Consider the following 17,771-nt stretch of genomic DNA (forward strand, 5'->3'; position numbering starts at 1 on the left):
TTTCTTATGCTTAGTCCCAAAAACCTAGTCTTCCTTGAGTCATTTTTCTCTGACGTACAATCTGGCAACAAATCTTGCTTCAAGATCTATCAAACTGACTATGTCTTATTGCCTCTACTATCACTTGCCCTGCTTTAGGTTACACACAGCTTTCCCCTGGATTGGTTCTACTAGCCTCCTGTCTACCCTTGACCTCCTGGAGTCCATTCTCTACGTAACAGCCTGTGTACACCTCTAAAAATGGAGGGCGGATAATTGCCACTTCTCTGCTTGCAGTCCTTCAGTGGATTCCCATCTCTTTCAAAGGAAATCCCCTGTTCTTTCAATGATGTGCAAGGCCCTACCTTCTCTAGCCCCCCTATCCCTAACCCTTAACTTTCTGACCTCAGCATCAAATGTGCTCCCTAGTCTATCCATGTTGTCTTCCTTATTTCTCTTTGAACATATCAGCTGTGCTTCTACCTTAGGATTTTTGTAGTTTTACACTTTGCTTGGAATGCTAATCCTCAAAATATGTTATGCCTTATTCCCTTCATGTCTACTCAGCTAGCACTGTATTAGTGAGACCTCCTTGTCCTCCCTGTATATAGGATATAATAATAGCTTCTCACCTAATAGCACACCTGTTCCTTCACCCAGTTTTACTTTCTTTATAGCAGTTTTTTTGTTTGTTTCGTTTTGTTTTGAGACAGGGTCTTTCTGTCATCCAGGCTGGAGTACGGTGGCGCAGTCTTGGCTCACTGCAACCTCTGCCTCTCAGGCTCAAACGATCCTCCCACCTCAGCCTCCACAGTAGCCAGGACTTACAGGCACACATCACCATGCCTGGCTACTTTTTATATTTTTAGTAGAGACAAGGCTTTTGCCATGTTGCCCGGGCAGGTCTCGAACTCCTGAGCTCAAGCAATTCACCTGCCTTGGCTTCCCAAAGTGCTGGGATTACAGGTGTGAGCCACCGTGCCTGGCCCTTCATAGCACTTTTACCATTTAGCATGTTGTACAGATTATTTTTTTGTTGTGGTGTTCACTGCTATATTCCTAGGGTCTAGAAAGGTAACTAATAGATACTGGGTGCTTTGTTAATATTTGTTGATTGAATACATTTCTAATATTCAGTGCCTTTTTCTGTTGGGAAATGTAAAGTAAAATGAGTAGGAATATAAGAAGTTTAATAAATTATAAATATTTGTAGTGTTCTCCATTTCTTCCCTTCAGTTCTCTTTTAAGAATAAATATCTTGGCTTGCTAACCTCTGGTGTCCCTTGTTGAGCAGCATGTCAATAATGAGTTTCTGCTATCAGAAGTCTCAAAGGCCAAGTTGATGTAAAGAAGTATAAAGAAAGTAAGGAGGGGTTAGCGGGTTAGTGAGATTTGAATCTGTGGCTGAACCTGTACATGATTTTGGATGATGAATTAATGGGCTGTGTTGTAAGACAGAAAAGAGATGAGGGAGAAGCTTTGGGGTGTGAAACCAAGAAATTTGGAGCGATACTGTCTGTATGGAGAAAATTGTGGCCAAGATTTTTTGCTATTAAAGATGTACTTAGGGCCGGGCGCGGTGGCTCACGCTTGTAATCCCAGCACTTTGGGAGGCCGAGGCGGGCGGATCACGAGGTCAGGAGATCGAGACCACGGTGAAACCCCGTCTCTACTAAAAAAAATATAAAAAATTAGCCGGGCATGGTGGCGGGCGCCTGTAGTCCCAGCTACTCGGAGAGGCTGAGGCAGGAGAATGGCGTGAACCCGGGAGGCGGAGCTTGCAGTGAGCCGAGATTGCGCCACTGCACTCCAGCCTGGGTGACAGAGTGAGACTCCGTCTCCAAAACAAAACAAAACAAAAAAAGATGTACTTAGGCCGGGCGCAGTGGCTTACACCTGTAATCCCAGCACTTTGGGAGGCCGAGGAGGGCAGATCATGAGGTCAGAAGATTGAGACCATCCTGGCTAACACCGTGAAACTCCGTCTCTAGTAAAGATACAAAAAATCAGCTGGGCGTGGTGGCACGCACCTGTAGTCCCATCTACTCGGTAGGCTGAGGCAGGAGAATTGCTTGAACCCAGGAGGTGGAGGTTGCAGTGAGCCGGGATCGTGCACTTCAGCCTAGGTGACAGAGGGAGACTCTGTCTCAATAAATAAAAAGATAAAAATAAATTTAAAAAAGAGGTCCTTAATGTTTTATATTAATGATGTACTTGCCCCTCTTTTTGTTTTTTCTCTTCCTACATTTAAGTCATTTCACTCTTTGAAACACTCTTGTAGGAGGGTGATAGGAAAAGTAAAAAGATTGAATAAAAATTAATCTAGAAATGTTTCCTTAGTAGTTCCTCTAAGGCTTGATGTGGAATAGAAAACTAGTACATGGGCCAGGTGTGGTGGCTCACATCTGTAATCCCAGCACTTTGGGAGGCTGAGGTGGGTGGATCATCTGAGGTCGGGAGTTCAAGACCAGCCTGACCAACATGGAGAAGCTGCATCTCTACTAAAAATGCCAAATTAGCTGGGCATAGTGGCACATGCCTGTAATCCCAGCTACTTGGGAGGCTGAGGCAGGAGAATCGCTTGAATCTGGGAGGCGGAGGTTGCAGTGAGCTGAGATCACGCCATTGCACTCCAGCTCGGGCAACAAGAGCGAAACCCTGTCTCGGGGGGAAAAAAAAGCCAGTACATGAATTAAAGTGTAAGAATTATTTGTGTGTTTACACTTCATGTAATTTATTTCCAAATTTATCTAGATAATCGGAAATTGACCTGCATTTTAAAATCCGTAGCCAACAGTTAATGTTAAAAAAAAAAGTTCCCTTCCCCAAATGCACAGTTAAAATCTATGAACTGCTGTTTGCTATTTGATAATATACTTGATCTGAACAGTAATTATACACTATTAGATTACATGACTTCTTAGAAATATGAAATCAATTTTGACTATAGCAAAAAGAAATTATACAAAGCTTGAAAATAATCTTGTTATTTTATAAATGTAAGCCCCCTAATGTCTATCAGTAGTTAGTGATTTATTAGAAATATCATGTTTTTCTCTAATATTGGCCAGTAAATTTTTTTTAATTTATTTCCATCAGAGTTACTAATTTAGAGTGTAAAATAGCAAAATAAGAAATATCAAGGAAAAAAGGTATTTCTGTTAACTTTTTATCTAAAATTGACCATTTTGATACAGAATGGTAACAAGTCATGCTTAGGGTTAGGAAATGTAACTGTATTCACTATACTCAATCCTAAAAATTGTGTAATACCTCTATCTTCAAGGAGGTTTAAGTTTGCCTCCCTCATAGACCTCTAAATGCAGTGACTGTGACAAATGTCATAGGAGAGGTACAAAATATGTTTGGAGAATAGAAAAGGAGAAACAACTAATGTTTCGTTGATTCAAGGAAATTTCCTCAAAAAAGGTAACATTGGAGCTAGATATTGAAGAATTTGTTTAAACAAAGACTTTGTTTTTTAAGCTAAAAGAACCAACGTATGTAAAAGCAGAGGGAAACATATGAAAAGAGAACTGTGTTTTCCAGGAATGGAGAAGATGAGAATGTGGCTAGAGCGTTAGGGGTACGTAGTTCTGAGTAGATGGATATTAGGCCCTTCAGGAGATCGATGCCTTTTTTTTTTTTTCTTTTTCTTTTCTTTTTTTTTTTTTTGAGACGGTTTCACTCTTGTTGCTCAGGCTGGAGTGCGATGGTGTGATCTCAGCTCACCGCAACCGCTGCCTCCCAGGTTCAAGCAATTCTCCTGCCTCAGCCTCCCGAGTAGCTGGGATTACAGGCACGTGCCACCACCCCCAGCTAATTTTGTATTTTTAGTAGAGACAGGATTTCCCCATGTTGGTCAGGCTGGTCTCGAACTCCTGACCTCAGGTGATTTGCCCGCCTCTGCCTCCCAAAGTGCTGGGATTACAGGCAAGATAGATGTCTTAATGTGAAGGGTCCTTTATGCAAACTAGAGGTTTTGAGGTTCCCCCTCCCCATCGGGCCTTGCAGTTCCATTAAAGGATTTGAAGCAAGGGAGTAATAAAATTGGTTATATCATTGAATGAATAAAATGGTCAAACTTTTTATTTGTAGGAGAAAAACTGTATTAGATGTAGCCAAATATGGCTTAAGTAATGCAGTTTTAAAATTCAGAATTGGAAAATTGGTTATCTTTGATTAACTGGTTCATTTTTCTTCCTAACTTCTTTCTTCTGCCAGCCAGAAAAAAATATAGGAAATAATGGATAAGCTAGAAGCAGTATTTGCTTTTTAAGTTTTGCATGACTGAAACAATCCCCTACAGTGTTAGAAGCCTAACACACAATGCTATTGTGCTCTGGGTCTAGAAAAAATGTGAGGCCTGCTAGTCTGATTCTGCAGCAGGGAGTAAGGAAAGCCAATACTTAACTTTGTAAGCTGCTAAATATTAAATGTTTAGTAAAATGGGGTTTATAGTAATGTGTTTTTTTGAGATGGAGTCTCACTCTGTTGCCAGGCTGGAGTGCAGTGGCGCAATCTCGGCTCACTGCAACCTCTGCCTCCAGGTTCAAGCTGTTCTCCTTCCTCAGCCTCCTGAGTAGCTGGGATTAGAGGCGCCCGCCACCACGCCCAGCTAATTTTTGTATTTTTAGTAGAGACAGGGTTTCACCACGTTGGCCAGGCTGGTGTCAATCTCCTGACCTTGTGATCCACCCACCTCGGCCTCCCAAAGTGCTGGGAATACAGGCGTGAGCCACCGCGTCCGGCCAGTAATATTTTTCTTAAAAAGAGAATATCAAAATAAAGAGGAGAGTCAGGAGTAGAGAGTATCACCAAGCCGTTTTTAGAGAGTCACCTAATTTGTTACATGTTTTTCTTAAAATTACCAACCATCAAAAAGAAGAACTTTGATCTACATCTACGCCTAAGAGATGTCAGTAGAGCAGTAAAAATATTTCTCTAATTTATAAGGAAGTTAAGTAACTTTCTCACAGTCATAAAATAATCATGTCAAAAATATGACCTTTCAACCACTCGTTTTAGTAATCCACCCTGCTTTTTTCCTCAGGGGGGAAAAAAACTACTTCCCAGATAAACATCACCTTGCGTTTCACCGCAGGTCTGAGTGGTCCTTACCTGGGAACAAATGATAGTGTTGGTGCATTTAAAGTAGCAGCTTTTGGGTGACTGGCTGGTCCTGAGGAGTTTTTCCTGCTTAGCAGTGTTCATTTTATCTATTAATGCCATGAAGCAAAATACAGGTTTGAAAAGTTGAACGAGCAGCGTTGGTAACTGCGAAACAAAGTGTTGCAACACAGTAGGCTGAGGTAGTTTTAAGCAGATAAAGTCTACAGAAATTAGTTTACAGAAATAGTGTTAGGCTGCGATGTTTTAGCTGGTAGATTTCAGATTTAGAGAAATCAAGTTTAGAAAAATAAACCAGCAAAGTAGTACAAAATTAATAGCAACAATGTCAGGAAGAATTTGCTTATGAAAAGGATCTGTTTTCCCTTTTGTGAAGAGAAACATTTGTTCATCCTTGGTTGCTTGTGATTGAGATAATTAAAAACAATTTTATTTGGTTTTAGCAGCCTCCTTGTGAAAACTTATGAAATATTAGGCAGTTTGATTTTCTTCTCCTCTCCGGACCTGCAGATAAATTTGTTGTGAATAAATGGAAAATAGTTTGGCAGTGGGCAGAAGCAAGGGAAAAGCCAAGAATCTGGTCGATTTATAAACCAGACATTGTGAATAAATGAGTTGGCTACAGCTCTTAGAAAAAGGCTTTTGCCTTTCGAGTTCTTTTCCTACATCTGTTTTTATTTCTTTCACACTTTATGAAGCCAATAAAAAGTTTGATTTCATTGTTACAGAAGTTTCTGCTTGTATAGGAGCTTTTCATGCCCTCTGTTGGCCATAAATAATTTACTTTTGATTTCTCGAGGCTCCTAACTGGCGACTTTTCATATAAGGGGATGTCTAGGTTGTTTTTGGTAGTGATACTATCTCTTTGTACCCAGAGAACACTTCTGACACCAAATGGGGGGTTTTCCTCACAGCAACAACCAGTTCTTCAACTCTACCTGAAGTTAGCATCAGATCCCACAGGTGAAGCGCTGAGTCCCGCAAGACTGTCTCCACGTTAGATGCCAGTCACAAGTACCAGGCACCCCATAGTTCTGACTTACTTGCCGCCAATCAGAGGTTCCCACGAACTCCTCATCAGATTTAATTATTTGCTAGATTGGTTCACAGAACTCAGGAAAGCACTTTACTGACATTTGCTGGTTTATTATAAAGGATACTATGAAGAATACAGATGAACAGCCAGATAAAGAGAGATTAATACATAAGGTGAGGTCCAGAAGATTCCTGAATGTGGGTGCTCCTGTCCCATGGGGTTAGGGTAGGCCACTCTCCCTGCACATGGATGTATTCACCAACTTGGAAGCTCTCTGATCCTTGTCATTTAGAGGTTTCATCATGTAGACGTGATCAATTATTAACTCAGTCTCCAGGTGCTCTCCCTCTCCAGAAGTTGGGAGGAATGGGTCTGAAAGTTCCATGCTTCTGATCATTAGTTGGTCTTTCTGGCAGCCACCTCCATCCTGAGGCTACCTAGGGTTACGCCAAGAGTCATTTCCTCAAAAGAGGCCTCCACCACCCAGGAAGTGTCAAGAGATTTAAGAACTCTCCGTCAGGAACAAAAGATGCTCCTATTTATTATCCCTACCGCTTAGGAAATTACAAGAGTTTTGTTTTTGTTTTTGAGACAGAGTCTCGCTGTGTCGCCCAGGCTGGAGTGCAGTGGCACAATCTCAGCTCACTGCAAGCTCCGCCTCCTGGGTTCACGCCATTCTCCTGCCTCAGCCTCCCAAGTATCTGGGACTACAGACGCCCATCACCACACCCGGCTAATTTTTGTGTATTTTTAGTAGAGACAGGGTTTCACCGTATTAGCCAGGATGGTCTCGATCTCCTGACCTCATGATCCGCCCGCCTCAGCCTCCCAAAGTGCTGGGATTACAGGCGTGAGCCACCGCGCCCAGCCGGAAATTACAAGAGATTTAAGTGCTGTTCTTTGTCAGAAACAAGAGACAAAGATCAAGTATATATATTTTTATTATGTCACAAATGGATTCTAAAATCAGATAATCTTACTATTACTTACCTGTGAAGAGGACTTTATACTTTGCACATAAGTATTGGCTGTGACTTAAACAAGAGTCACATGGTGCTATGAGCTTAAATAATTAGTAGTAAAATTTGGCCAGAGCCAGCCGTCATAGCTTATGTCTGTAATCCCAGCACTTTGGGAGTCCGACATGGGTGGATCTCCTGAGGTCAGGAGTTCGAGACCAGCCTGGGCAGCATGGTGAAACAAAAAATGTCTCTACAAAAAATGCAAAAATGAGCTGGGCATGGTGGTGGGTACCTGTAATCCCAGCTACTTGGGAGCCTGAGGCAGGAGAATCGCTTGAACCTGGGAGGCCGAGTTTGCAGTGAGCCGAGATGGTGCCACTGCACTCCAGCCTGGGTGACAAAGCAAGACTCTCTCAAAACAAAAAAATTTTTTTTTGGCTGGATGCCGTGGCTCATGCCTGTAATCCCAGCACTTTGGGAGGCTGAGGCAAGTGGATCACTTTGAACTCAGTAGTGTGAGACCAGCCTGGTCAGTATGGTGAAATCCTGTCTCTACAAAAAAATACAAAAATGAGCCGGGCGTGGTGGCTCACACCTGTGGTTCCAGCTACTCCGGAGGCTGAGGCTAGAGGACTGCTTGAGCCGGGAAGTGGAGGTTGCAGTGAGTTGAGATCGCACCATTGCACTCCAGCCTGGTGACAGAGGGATACTCTGTCTCCAAAAAAAAAAAAATTACTATTTAAAATTAGTCTTCATGGTGTTTTGGTGAACTTTAGCTTACCAGCTGAAAATTATGGAATTCATTTCATATAGCTTCCACTGTAAATACTAATTTGATCCAAGCCTGTTAATAACACTAAGCCTGGTGATTCTCAACCATGACTGTACCGTGGGATTGCCTGGGAAGCTTTAACATACACTGATACCTGGGTCTCACACCCAGAGATTGACTTAAGTGGTTTGGGGTGCAACCCAGGTACTGCAATTTTCTTTCCTAAAGTTCCACAGGTGATTCTAGTGTAGTCACGGTTGAGAGCTACTGACAGAGAAGCACGATTTTTTAGAGGTGGCTAACCCCTTCTGGTCTACTGGTTTACATGCAGTAGAGATAGTTGCGGAAGATAATTTTTGCTTAAAATAGGAAAGCAACTGACACAATCTCATGGTAGGCATGCAGGGTTTAGAACAGTAAGAAACTAAAGACTATACCATATAACACTGAATTTATTAAATACATTCCAGAGTGGGTTATCAGCCAAGATGAGCTAGATCAACTGTGTATGGTGCTGCCAATGAGTTCACAGAAACCTAGAGGTTTTTACCTGCCCAAGGTCACACCACTAGCTGGGGACACAACCAAAACTGGAAAATTATAGCGGTAATTCATAGTTTGTTGTCTTGATTATTTAGGTCAAGTTCTGTAAACTTTTTCTGTGAAGGGCCAGATTGTAAATATTTTAGGCTTTGCAGACATATGGTCTCTGTTGCAACTACTCAACTCTACTAACATAGTAAAAAGCATCATACACATTATGTAAATGAATGAATGTGTATTCTAGTAAAACTTTATTGACAGAAGCTGGATTTGGCCTGTGACCTGTAGGCTGCAGATCCCTGATTGAGGATTGTTTTGATCTTCCCATTGGAAAGTTGGCTCCTTGAGAGTAGGTTGAAGATGTTATGGTCCCACGTGGTGCCTTACTTCCTGGTACTGTTACAGTGCCCTCTGTTGCAAGGTGTTAGATGAGTGCTTGTTGAATTCATATCTATGCAGCTCGTAACTTTTTTTCTGTTGCTTCTAACCCTTCCCGTAGGGGAAACAGTTGGCACATATTCCAGCTTTGGAGAGGAAATGCTTGAAGTCTGTAGCAGGGTATAATTGCTGAATTCTCAAGCGAATTAAAGATCTGAATTTGCTCTAGGGCATTCATAATTATCTTAATTTCCTGGAACAGATTCTAAGAATTCATTTTAAATCTGAAAGTTTTTCTTAAAATCTGTTTTATGATACACTGTCTTTAATTATTTTTGTGAATATTGGTAGTTTCTCACAACAATATTTATTTCAATTCATTTGGATCTGAGATCTTTGTTGTACTTATGTGTGGCCAGTAGACTCTTTAGCAAAATTAAACAAATGCTAATGGGTTCCCACAGCCACCCAAATATTAGAAGTACAGCTCCAGATTATGAGCCTGTTTTTCTTGTTCTTTTCTTCTTATTATTATTTTAAAGAGATGGAGTCTCAATATGTTGCTTAGGCTGGTCTCAAACTCCTGGGCTGAAGCCATTCTCCCGCCTCAGCCTTCCAAGTAGCTGGGATTACAGGCAGGAGCCACCACCCCAGACATGAACCCATTTCTAATGCAAAACACATATTGACGTGACAACAGGGCCCTCAGTTGTGGTGGAAAGAGCAGTGACCTTGGAATTAAAAGCCCTGTTGTGACTCGTGGCTTTGCCACTTTTAACCAACCCTACTTTTATTTACCTGTAATTTGCAGGTATCTGTCCCATTCTTTAGGGATGCCAAAGGTGAAATGAGGTGTGCTGTCTATGTGACAGTGCCTCGTGAGCACTTTTCTGACCCCTCCCTGAGGAGGTTTGGGTCAGGCCTAGCAGAAACTACAGCCATAGAGCACGGAGGGAAGTAGGACTTGACTAGCACAGAGTGAGTCTGTGAGAGTGTGCCCACTGGCTTCCAGAGAGAATGTCGAAGAGTCTACAATGGTGAGGCCTCATCAGCCGCGATTTGAGAAGCAAGTGTAGGTCAGAAATGGGGAGCAGAACAAGAGGAAAAGAGGAAGGTCGGGAGTCTGCAGAGCTGAAGCAGTGGTGAGAAGTGGTTCAAAGCTGGAAACAGGCAAGGTAATCTGGAACTCTGTCTTGATGTCTATTGAGTTATCCTAAATCAAGACTCATGTTCCTCTTACCTTATATTTCTTAAATTGATTTCTTTGATGCCCTGGATATTTTGAAGCTCCTAGCTGCATAATCTTGCCTAATAAAGGCACAGAATTAGGGCAAATAGCTGCAGTGACTTGTGTACCTGCTCATTGAAAGCCAAAGAATCAATAGCTAGAATCTGTGTCCACAAATTGCTTACAAACCACATGTAGATATGACATTTAACATCAGGCAAGGCTGGGCACGGTGGCTCACATCTGTAATTCCAGCACTTTGGGAGGCCAAGGCAGGAGGATCACTAGAGCTCAGGAGTTTGAGACCAGCCTGGGCAAGATGATGAGACTCAGTCTCTACAAAAATGAAAAAAAAAATAGCTGAGTGTGGTGGCATAGACCTGTAGTCCCACCTACTTGGGAGGCTGAGGTGAGAGGATCACTTGAGCCCAGGAGTTTGAGGTTGCAGTGAGATATGGTCATGCCACTATATTCCAGCCTGTCTGCATGTAAAAACAAAAAATACACACACACACACACACACACACACACACACACACACACACACTCCAGCCTAACCACTTACCACCTCTTAATCATCTTTATAGTGGACATAAAAATGCCTGCTATACTTTACATCATAGTATTCTTGAGTGGAGTAAATGAAATAACGCATATAAGGTGCTTTGCACAATGTGTGCTTGGCTCACAATAAACACTCAATATTATTAGATATGATTTCTACCATTATCACTAACAGTAGTAAGAATAGTAGTAGTATTTAAAAGCAAGTTTGCATTAGTTTTAAAGCACTATGAAATCCCGTCTTTTTTAAGGCGGAGTCTCACTTTGTTGCCCAGGCTGGAGTGCAGTGGTGCGGTCTCTGCTCGCTACAGTCTCCGCCTCCCGGGTTCAAGCGATTCTCCTGCTTCAGCCTCCTGAGTAGCTCTGATTATAGGTGCCCACCACCACACCCAGCTAATTTTTATTTTTATTTTTTAGTAGAGATGGGGTTTTACCATGTGGGCCAGACTGGTCTCCAACTGCTGACCTCAAGTGATCCACCCGCCTCGGCCTCCCAAAGTACTAGGATTACAGGGATGAGCCACTGCACCCGGCCTCAAGTTATGATTGTTAATATTTTTGTGATATTCAGGATAAATATTTTTTAGTATTATGCTACTGAAGGACATGTCTCAGCATCGGTGTATCCCTGCCTGAAGCTATATGTTACATTGCATTTACAGAGTTGCCTTGGTGTTCAGAGAGCAAATCAGTTGAGAAAAGGCCATTTTGAAAACGATTTTTTCCAGGGAGCATCCCCTAGTACCCTGTTGCGGCATCTGTGTGTGAGGGGGTGGTTGGATTATAGATCTTCAATGTGAAGTCAAGCTTCTTATCAAATGAAGTGTTTTGTCCGATCTTAAGAGTTTAAACCCACAAGGAGGTAACAAAGCAAAGGGCTAATATATCTTTTCGCTACTTAGAACTAAAGGCCAGAAATTTGCTTTTGTATTCTGAGATCTTATGATACTTGTCTCAATGAAATAAAACTGCATGCATTATTCTGCATTTCCATATTACTATTCTCTGTATTGGTAATTATTATGAAACTTGCTTCCTGTACTTAAAGCAGCATGCAGATTTATTTTATAACCACTTCAAGGAAAGAACCAGTTCCTTTGGAGATTTCCTGTGGTTCCTAAGTTGCATGCCTCCAATTCTGTTAGGCTGTGGGATTTTGCATTTGAGAGAAATGAGGGAGGTGGAGAGAATGAAGAGAAAGTGGACTGGCAGAATTACAGAATGTGGTTTCATCTGATTTTTTAGGCTGAGGGCTACTCCATTTTTAGACTCCATGCATAGAACTCAGGCATCCTGGGTCCTGCCCTACTGCTGCTTTGTAGTCAGAACATCATGAGATCATGCAGCCTCAAGGCTGGGAACATATGGGATCAGGTCCAAGGGCAGGTTGGAGTTTGGGTTCATGATTTCAAAGTCGGGGCGTGAGGGCACCCAAGATGATTACCGAGAAGTCAAAAGCACGTGCCAGTAACGGCAATGGGAAGGTCTGGGAAACCGCCAAAACATAGCTGTCAGGAACGTGGGACAGAGTCCCTAGGGCAGCTTTTCCCGAAACATGTTCCAAGATATACTAGCTCTATGGGAAGTTGACTTACAATAATATGTGGTGGAAAGGTTTTCCAGACAAACGCTGAGTTCAGAGTTAAGCAGGTTTTTTTTATCGCAGAGCTTGTCAGAGCCTCTGATATGCCCACTAGTATTGTAAGTGTACAAGATGAAGCTTTAAAACTGGGCAAATAACAGATATTTCATACAGAATCCTGGATGTGGCCAGGAGTGATGGGAGAGGAGGGATCCTCTTTTCAGAGTAGCACTCCACAGAACACACTTAGGGAAAAGTTGTTCCAGGGCCTGTGGCATGTGCTCTGAATTCATTTTCGCCTGGCTCTTAATTCTGGGGTTCGGAAGGAACCGGCAAACACCCAAAAAAGTCATCTAGGCTCTTATTGAGTGCTTCCCCCTCATCCTTCCATCCGAATTGCTTGGCTGATATTTGTTGCTGCTATTAACAGAATTCAGGAAATCAGCTCTTCTTAGAGGAGGAAGGACAAGTGAGACCACAAACAACAAAACATAATGAATGGATCAGAGCCTGTGTATAATTGGCCCTGAATTAGGCAAATAGGCTTTCCCCACTCCCTTAAAATGAAAACAAAATGGTAGTTTAAAGAAAGTACCAAAGGGACTATATCTAATAATAACAATGAGATTGAAAATGAGGGCACATGATGTGTTTAGGGACGGCTAAGGCCAGCGAATGTCAAGGCAGACTGCATCTTTGACAGCCTCGCCTCATTGGCTCCTGAAATCATCACACACAAAACAGTGTTCTTCTTGGGTTCTTAAAGTGAAAGGCACTGTTTCCCTGTCACACTAGCAATGTTGTGAAGTAAGTGTCATCCTTTCCTCCGCCTTGGCCCTGCCTTCTACAGCTAGTGCCCCTGCCAGTTGTTTCCCCAGCGCGTCTCCAGCGTTCCTCTTCTCTTCCCCCTTGGCACGGCCTTACTTCCAGGCTCATCATCCTATGCCTGGGCTGATGCCTTTGCTTCCCAACTGCAGTCGGCTGGGGATGGATGTGGGGGTAAGGCAGGCATTCCAAATATTTATAGAATTGTTCATGTCTCTTTTCCCATTAGCCATGAGTTACTTGAGGGTGAAGATAGTGTCTTATTTGTCTTTCTGTCTCTAGTAATTAGTCGAGTACCTGGCACTTTTAATTAAGGAGTTATCACTCAGTACATTTAAACAGGGAGAAAAAGAAAAAAACAAAGAGTGGAATAAAGTAAAAGCTTGATAGGTTTTGTTACTCTTTTTACAGTTGATCATTGGCTATTCTTAATTCTTATAGACCAGTTAGTACTTCAGCAGCATACAGATAAGATATATTAAAATCACACATTGAGTTTTTAAAAAGTAGGTGGGCATGAGTGGTGGCTCATGCCTGTAATCCCATCACTTTGGGAGGGCGAGGCAGTAGGATCACTTGAGCCCAAGAGTTCGAGACCAACCTGGGCAACATAGTGGGACCCCCGTCTCTACAAAATTTTTTTAAAAAATTAGCCGGGTGTGATGGTGCACCTGCTGTCCTAGCTGCTTGTGAGGCTGAAGTGAAAGGATCACTTGAGCCTGTAAGGTCAGAGCTGCAGTGAACCATGACAGTGCCACTGCACTCCAGCCTGGGCGACAGAGCAAGACACTGTCTCAAAAAAAAGAAAGAAAGAAAGAAAGATAGAAAGAAAGAAAGAAAGAAAAAAGTTCATAAGCACTTAAACATGCTTTTCAGAAAACAACTAATTATCAAAAACTAGCAATTGCGATACTAGCAAATGAAGAAATGTCAAATGGAGAAGAAATGAAAAACATTTTTAGAATCCAGGACACACACTTACAAGAATGTGAAATATTGTGAAAATAATTTGGAGGAGAATTATGATTAAATTATTTGAGACTGGAGTTATTTGCAGTAAATTCAGCTGCATATCGGTTGTTAGGCATTTTATCATTACTAATCCTGTTACCATCTTTGGTGAATAAGAGATTCATACTTGATATACAAGGTCCATACATTTGTAAATAATTCATTATTATATTAGTTTGCAAGAGTCATGATTTTGCCAGAATTTATCCAAAATGGTCTATTGGCAATCCCAGAGAGTAGCAGAGGCATTGGGCAGTGAAGCTAACAGCCGCTGCTAAAGCCAGCATGAGCAAGTACTGGGTGGTAGGAAAATAGAACTCAGGCAGTAGTGAGGGCAAATATAAGCAGACAGGGCAGACCTAGAAGGAGACAGCAAGTAAGAGGCTTAGGAGGCTGGAGGAGCAGAGACTAAGGAACACTCCCCCGGCATCATGCAGCATTATTACATCAGTGTTAGTAATTTCAAATAGTTATAACTATTTTAGATATACCATGTGCTAGCTATTGTTGGAGTATGCTCACTAGAATTTAATAATTTAATCCTCACAGCAACCTAGGTGGATACTATTACGAATCCTATGAATTTTCATTTATAGACGACAAAATTGAAGTACAGGGAAAGTAAGTCATTCACCCAGCTGATCATCATAGATGGAGAAGCCATGATTTGACCACAGGAAAATGAGGGTTATTTGACAGGGCTGAAGAATGTTTAGATTGCTGTAGAACTGTATTTAGTGCTTAATACAATAACTGATAAAATTGGTATCCAAACAGCTGAATGTCATGCTTTTAGGGATCAAGGAAAGCTGCCTAAGTGTGCATGTACCTAGCATTTGAGTTGCCTTTTGATACAGATGATCATACCAGAAAAATATACCATCAGTTTTCAGGCCTGTCTGCACAGTAATATGCTTGGAGTTCTTCATGATGTATTCACTGATATTAAAGCTCAAAACTATTATGAATCTTAGGCTCTGGCGAAAAAATGTGATCGTTTAAAAATTCGGCATTTATCTTATCGTGTGTAATGGGCAACTTCTCAGGCCCGTTTCTCACCACCAACACAGCAGTAACGCGAGGTGTTTTAATAAATCTATTGCCCAGTCTCTTCCATATTGCTATGCTTAGCTGTAAAAGAAGGGACCAAGAAATGGGTGTTATGCTGAATTGGAAACAATTTTCAGATAAAGCGCAGCAGTCTGCGAACCTCCTCCAGCTCAAGATGGTGTCAACTAGAACTGCCTTTTGTAAGCAGGCAGAGAGAGACACATGTACTTGATTGTGGTTTCTCTTTACTCCCACCTTCCACTCTGGTCATCCCTACACACACAGAGTAATTTGTGTACTGTAAATAGCCAGATCTTTCTGTAATCTTTATTTGTTTCTTTGTTTTTTGAGATGGAGTCTTACACTGTCGCCCAGGCTAGAGTGCAGTGGCTCAATCTCGGCCCACTGCAATCTCCACCTCCTGGGTTCAAGCGATTCTCCTGCTTCAGCCTCCTGAGTAGCTGGGATTGCAGACGCCCGCCACCACACCCGGCTAATTTTTGCATTTTTTTTTTTAGTAGAGACGATGTTTCACCATGTTGGCTAGGCTGGTCTCGAACTCCTGACCTCAGGTGATCTGCCTGCCTTGGCCTCCCAAACTGCTGGGATTACAGGCGTGAGCCACCACTCCCGGCTTTAACCAGCATTCTTAGTTGAACACAGCAGAAAGGGGAACCTCCATTAGCACATGGAACTCGGGCAGTAGTGAGGGCAAATATGAGAGAGAGCCGCCTTCCTGCTGCAGTGGTAAGTTCAGTCTCTACCTAAGAAATCAGCATGCAAAGGTACAGCAGAGCACACTGGCCAGCTCCAATGCAAGAGTCATCATAGAGTGTGTCTTTTTTTTTTTTTTTTTTTTTTTGACAGTTTCGCGCTTGTTGCCCAGGCTGGAGTGCAATGGCGTGATCTTGGCTCACTGCAACCTCCACCTCTTGGGTTCAAGCGATTCTCCTACCTCAGCCTCCTGAGTAGCTGGGATTACAGGCATGAGCCACCACGCCCAGCTAATTTTTTTTTTTTTTTTTTGTATTTTTAGTAGAGCCAGGGTTTCTCCATGTTGGTCAGGCTGGTCTCGAACTCCCTACCTCAGGTGATCCACCCACCTCGGCCTCCCAAAGTGCTGGGATTACAAGCATGAGCCACTGCGCCTGGCCGGAGTGTGTACTTTTAACATGCCTACGCAGGGACACATGGCCTCTAACAACAAATGGCCATCCCGAGAGTGTTGGACCTCTGGAGCCCACATCTTTATTGTAGCAATACAGTCTTCTTATAACGAGTACTGTGGCCATGGGTCTTATCAGCTCCTGTTCAAAATTGGAATTAGGACAAGTATAGCAGGTTGTGTTCTAACAGAATTCTAACTTTTAAGGTGCCACAGACAATAATATTCTTTAGAAATCTTAGTGTTATCCTTTTCATCCTTTCGGGGTAGCAAACAAAGGCACTCAGTAAATAATTATGGAGTATAATTTGGGGAAAATAAAATATTTCTAGTCTGAAAATTACTGCTTTAAAAATTATTTTTGTCTTGAGAGGCTGTACATTTATGTCAACTGCATGGCCACATTGTTGATATGCTTAAGAAAGATAACAGTCAAAGTTGCCTTTTTACACTTTGTGCTCATCCAACCATGAGACCTTTAAAAATATTGAATATCTGCAGTTATCTCCCTTCAAGTCTTATTTTGAGTTTATATTACTTTTGAATTCAAAAGATCTCAAGCCATTTGCTTTACCTGACAGTATGACATTCTTTAATTTTAGGTAGCATTGTATGATGAGTCTGAAATATTGGCAGCCTGTAATGCTTATAAGTTAGTGATCCTAGTAAATGTAAATAAAATAATAAACAAACATGCTGGGCATGGTGGCTTATGCCTGTAATTCCGTAACTTTGGGAGGCTGAGGCAGGAGGATTGCTTCACACCAAGAGTTGGAGACCAGCTTGGGCAACAGAAACCCCATCTCTACAAAAATTTTTTAAAAATCAGCTGGACGTGGTGGTGCATGCCTGTAGTCACAGCTACTCAGGAGGCTGAGATGGGAAGATCACTTGAGCTCAGATTGAGGCTGCAGTGAGTTGTGAGTGCACCTCTGTCTAGGTGGCAGAGTGAGGTCCTGTCTCAAAAACATAATGATAAATGAAAATAATAACAGAAACATTCAGTCAATAACTGGGATTTTTTTTACTGTTACTATTTTTTATCAAGACAAACATCTGGAGAGTTCTACAATTCCAGATGCTTACCAATCTGCTTCTGGGTTGTGAAGAAAATTATTTGGGTATGTATAGCTTTTAATTTTTTTTTTTTTGTTTTAACTGAATATTGAGGATTTGTGTAGAATAACTTTGAATGTTTTGGATTTTAGATTTAAATGGAAATATCAAAAATTTTATATAGGTTGGGCTCTAAACTACATATTTCCATATTGTCAGACTTTAGAAAACATCTTTTATGAAATAGAAACTAAGAATTTTGGCAAACAGAGACAGTTGCCCAAGGTCTCCAGAATTCATTTGTTTGACAAATATGTATTGAGCATCTACCCTGTGACAGGTGGTATTCCTGGGATTTGTCAGGAGCACGATTGCTGCCTTCCTGGAGCTTATATTCTAACCAGGGAAAACTGACAATAAACAATAAAAAAAAGCAAATAATGTAGTTTGTTAGAAAGCCACAGGTGCTACAGAAAAAAACAAACTATAA

The 17,771-nt window shown here is 41.8% G+C and overlaps 1 protein-coding gene across 4 annotated transcripts in view; it reads left to right on the forward strand.

The window, feature by feature from the left end:
• The window catches only part of FGD4 (FYVE, RhoGEF and PH domain containing 4), a 140,078-nt gene that overhangs the window by 35,624 nt on the left and 86,683 nt on the right, over positions 1-17,771 (forward strand). Inside the window, exon 2 of one of the 4 annotated variants that reach the window (XM_030804586.1) lies at positions 17,274-17,346. The exons of the other annotated variants lie outside the window; for them this stretch is intronic. Coding sequence (XP_030660446.1) covers positions 17,304-17,346 — 43 coding nt within the window. The 5' untranslated portion in view covers positions 17,274-17,303. The remainder of the gene's footprint in view (positions 1-17,273; positions 17,347-17,771) is intronic. 4 annotated transcript variants of the gene reach the window in all.

The sequence above is a fragment of the Nomascus leucogenys genome, chromosome 23 (assembly GCF_006542625.1).
Source record: "Nomascus leucogenys isolate Asia chromosome 23, Asia_NLE_v1, whole genome shotgun sequence".
Classification (NCBI taxonomy): Eukaryota; Metazoa; Chordata; class Mammalia; order Primates; family Hylobatidae; genus Nomascus; species Nomascus leucogenys.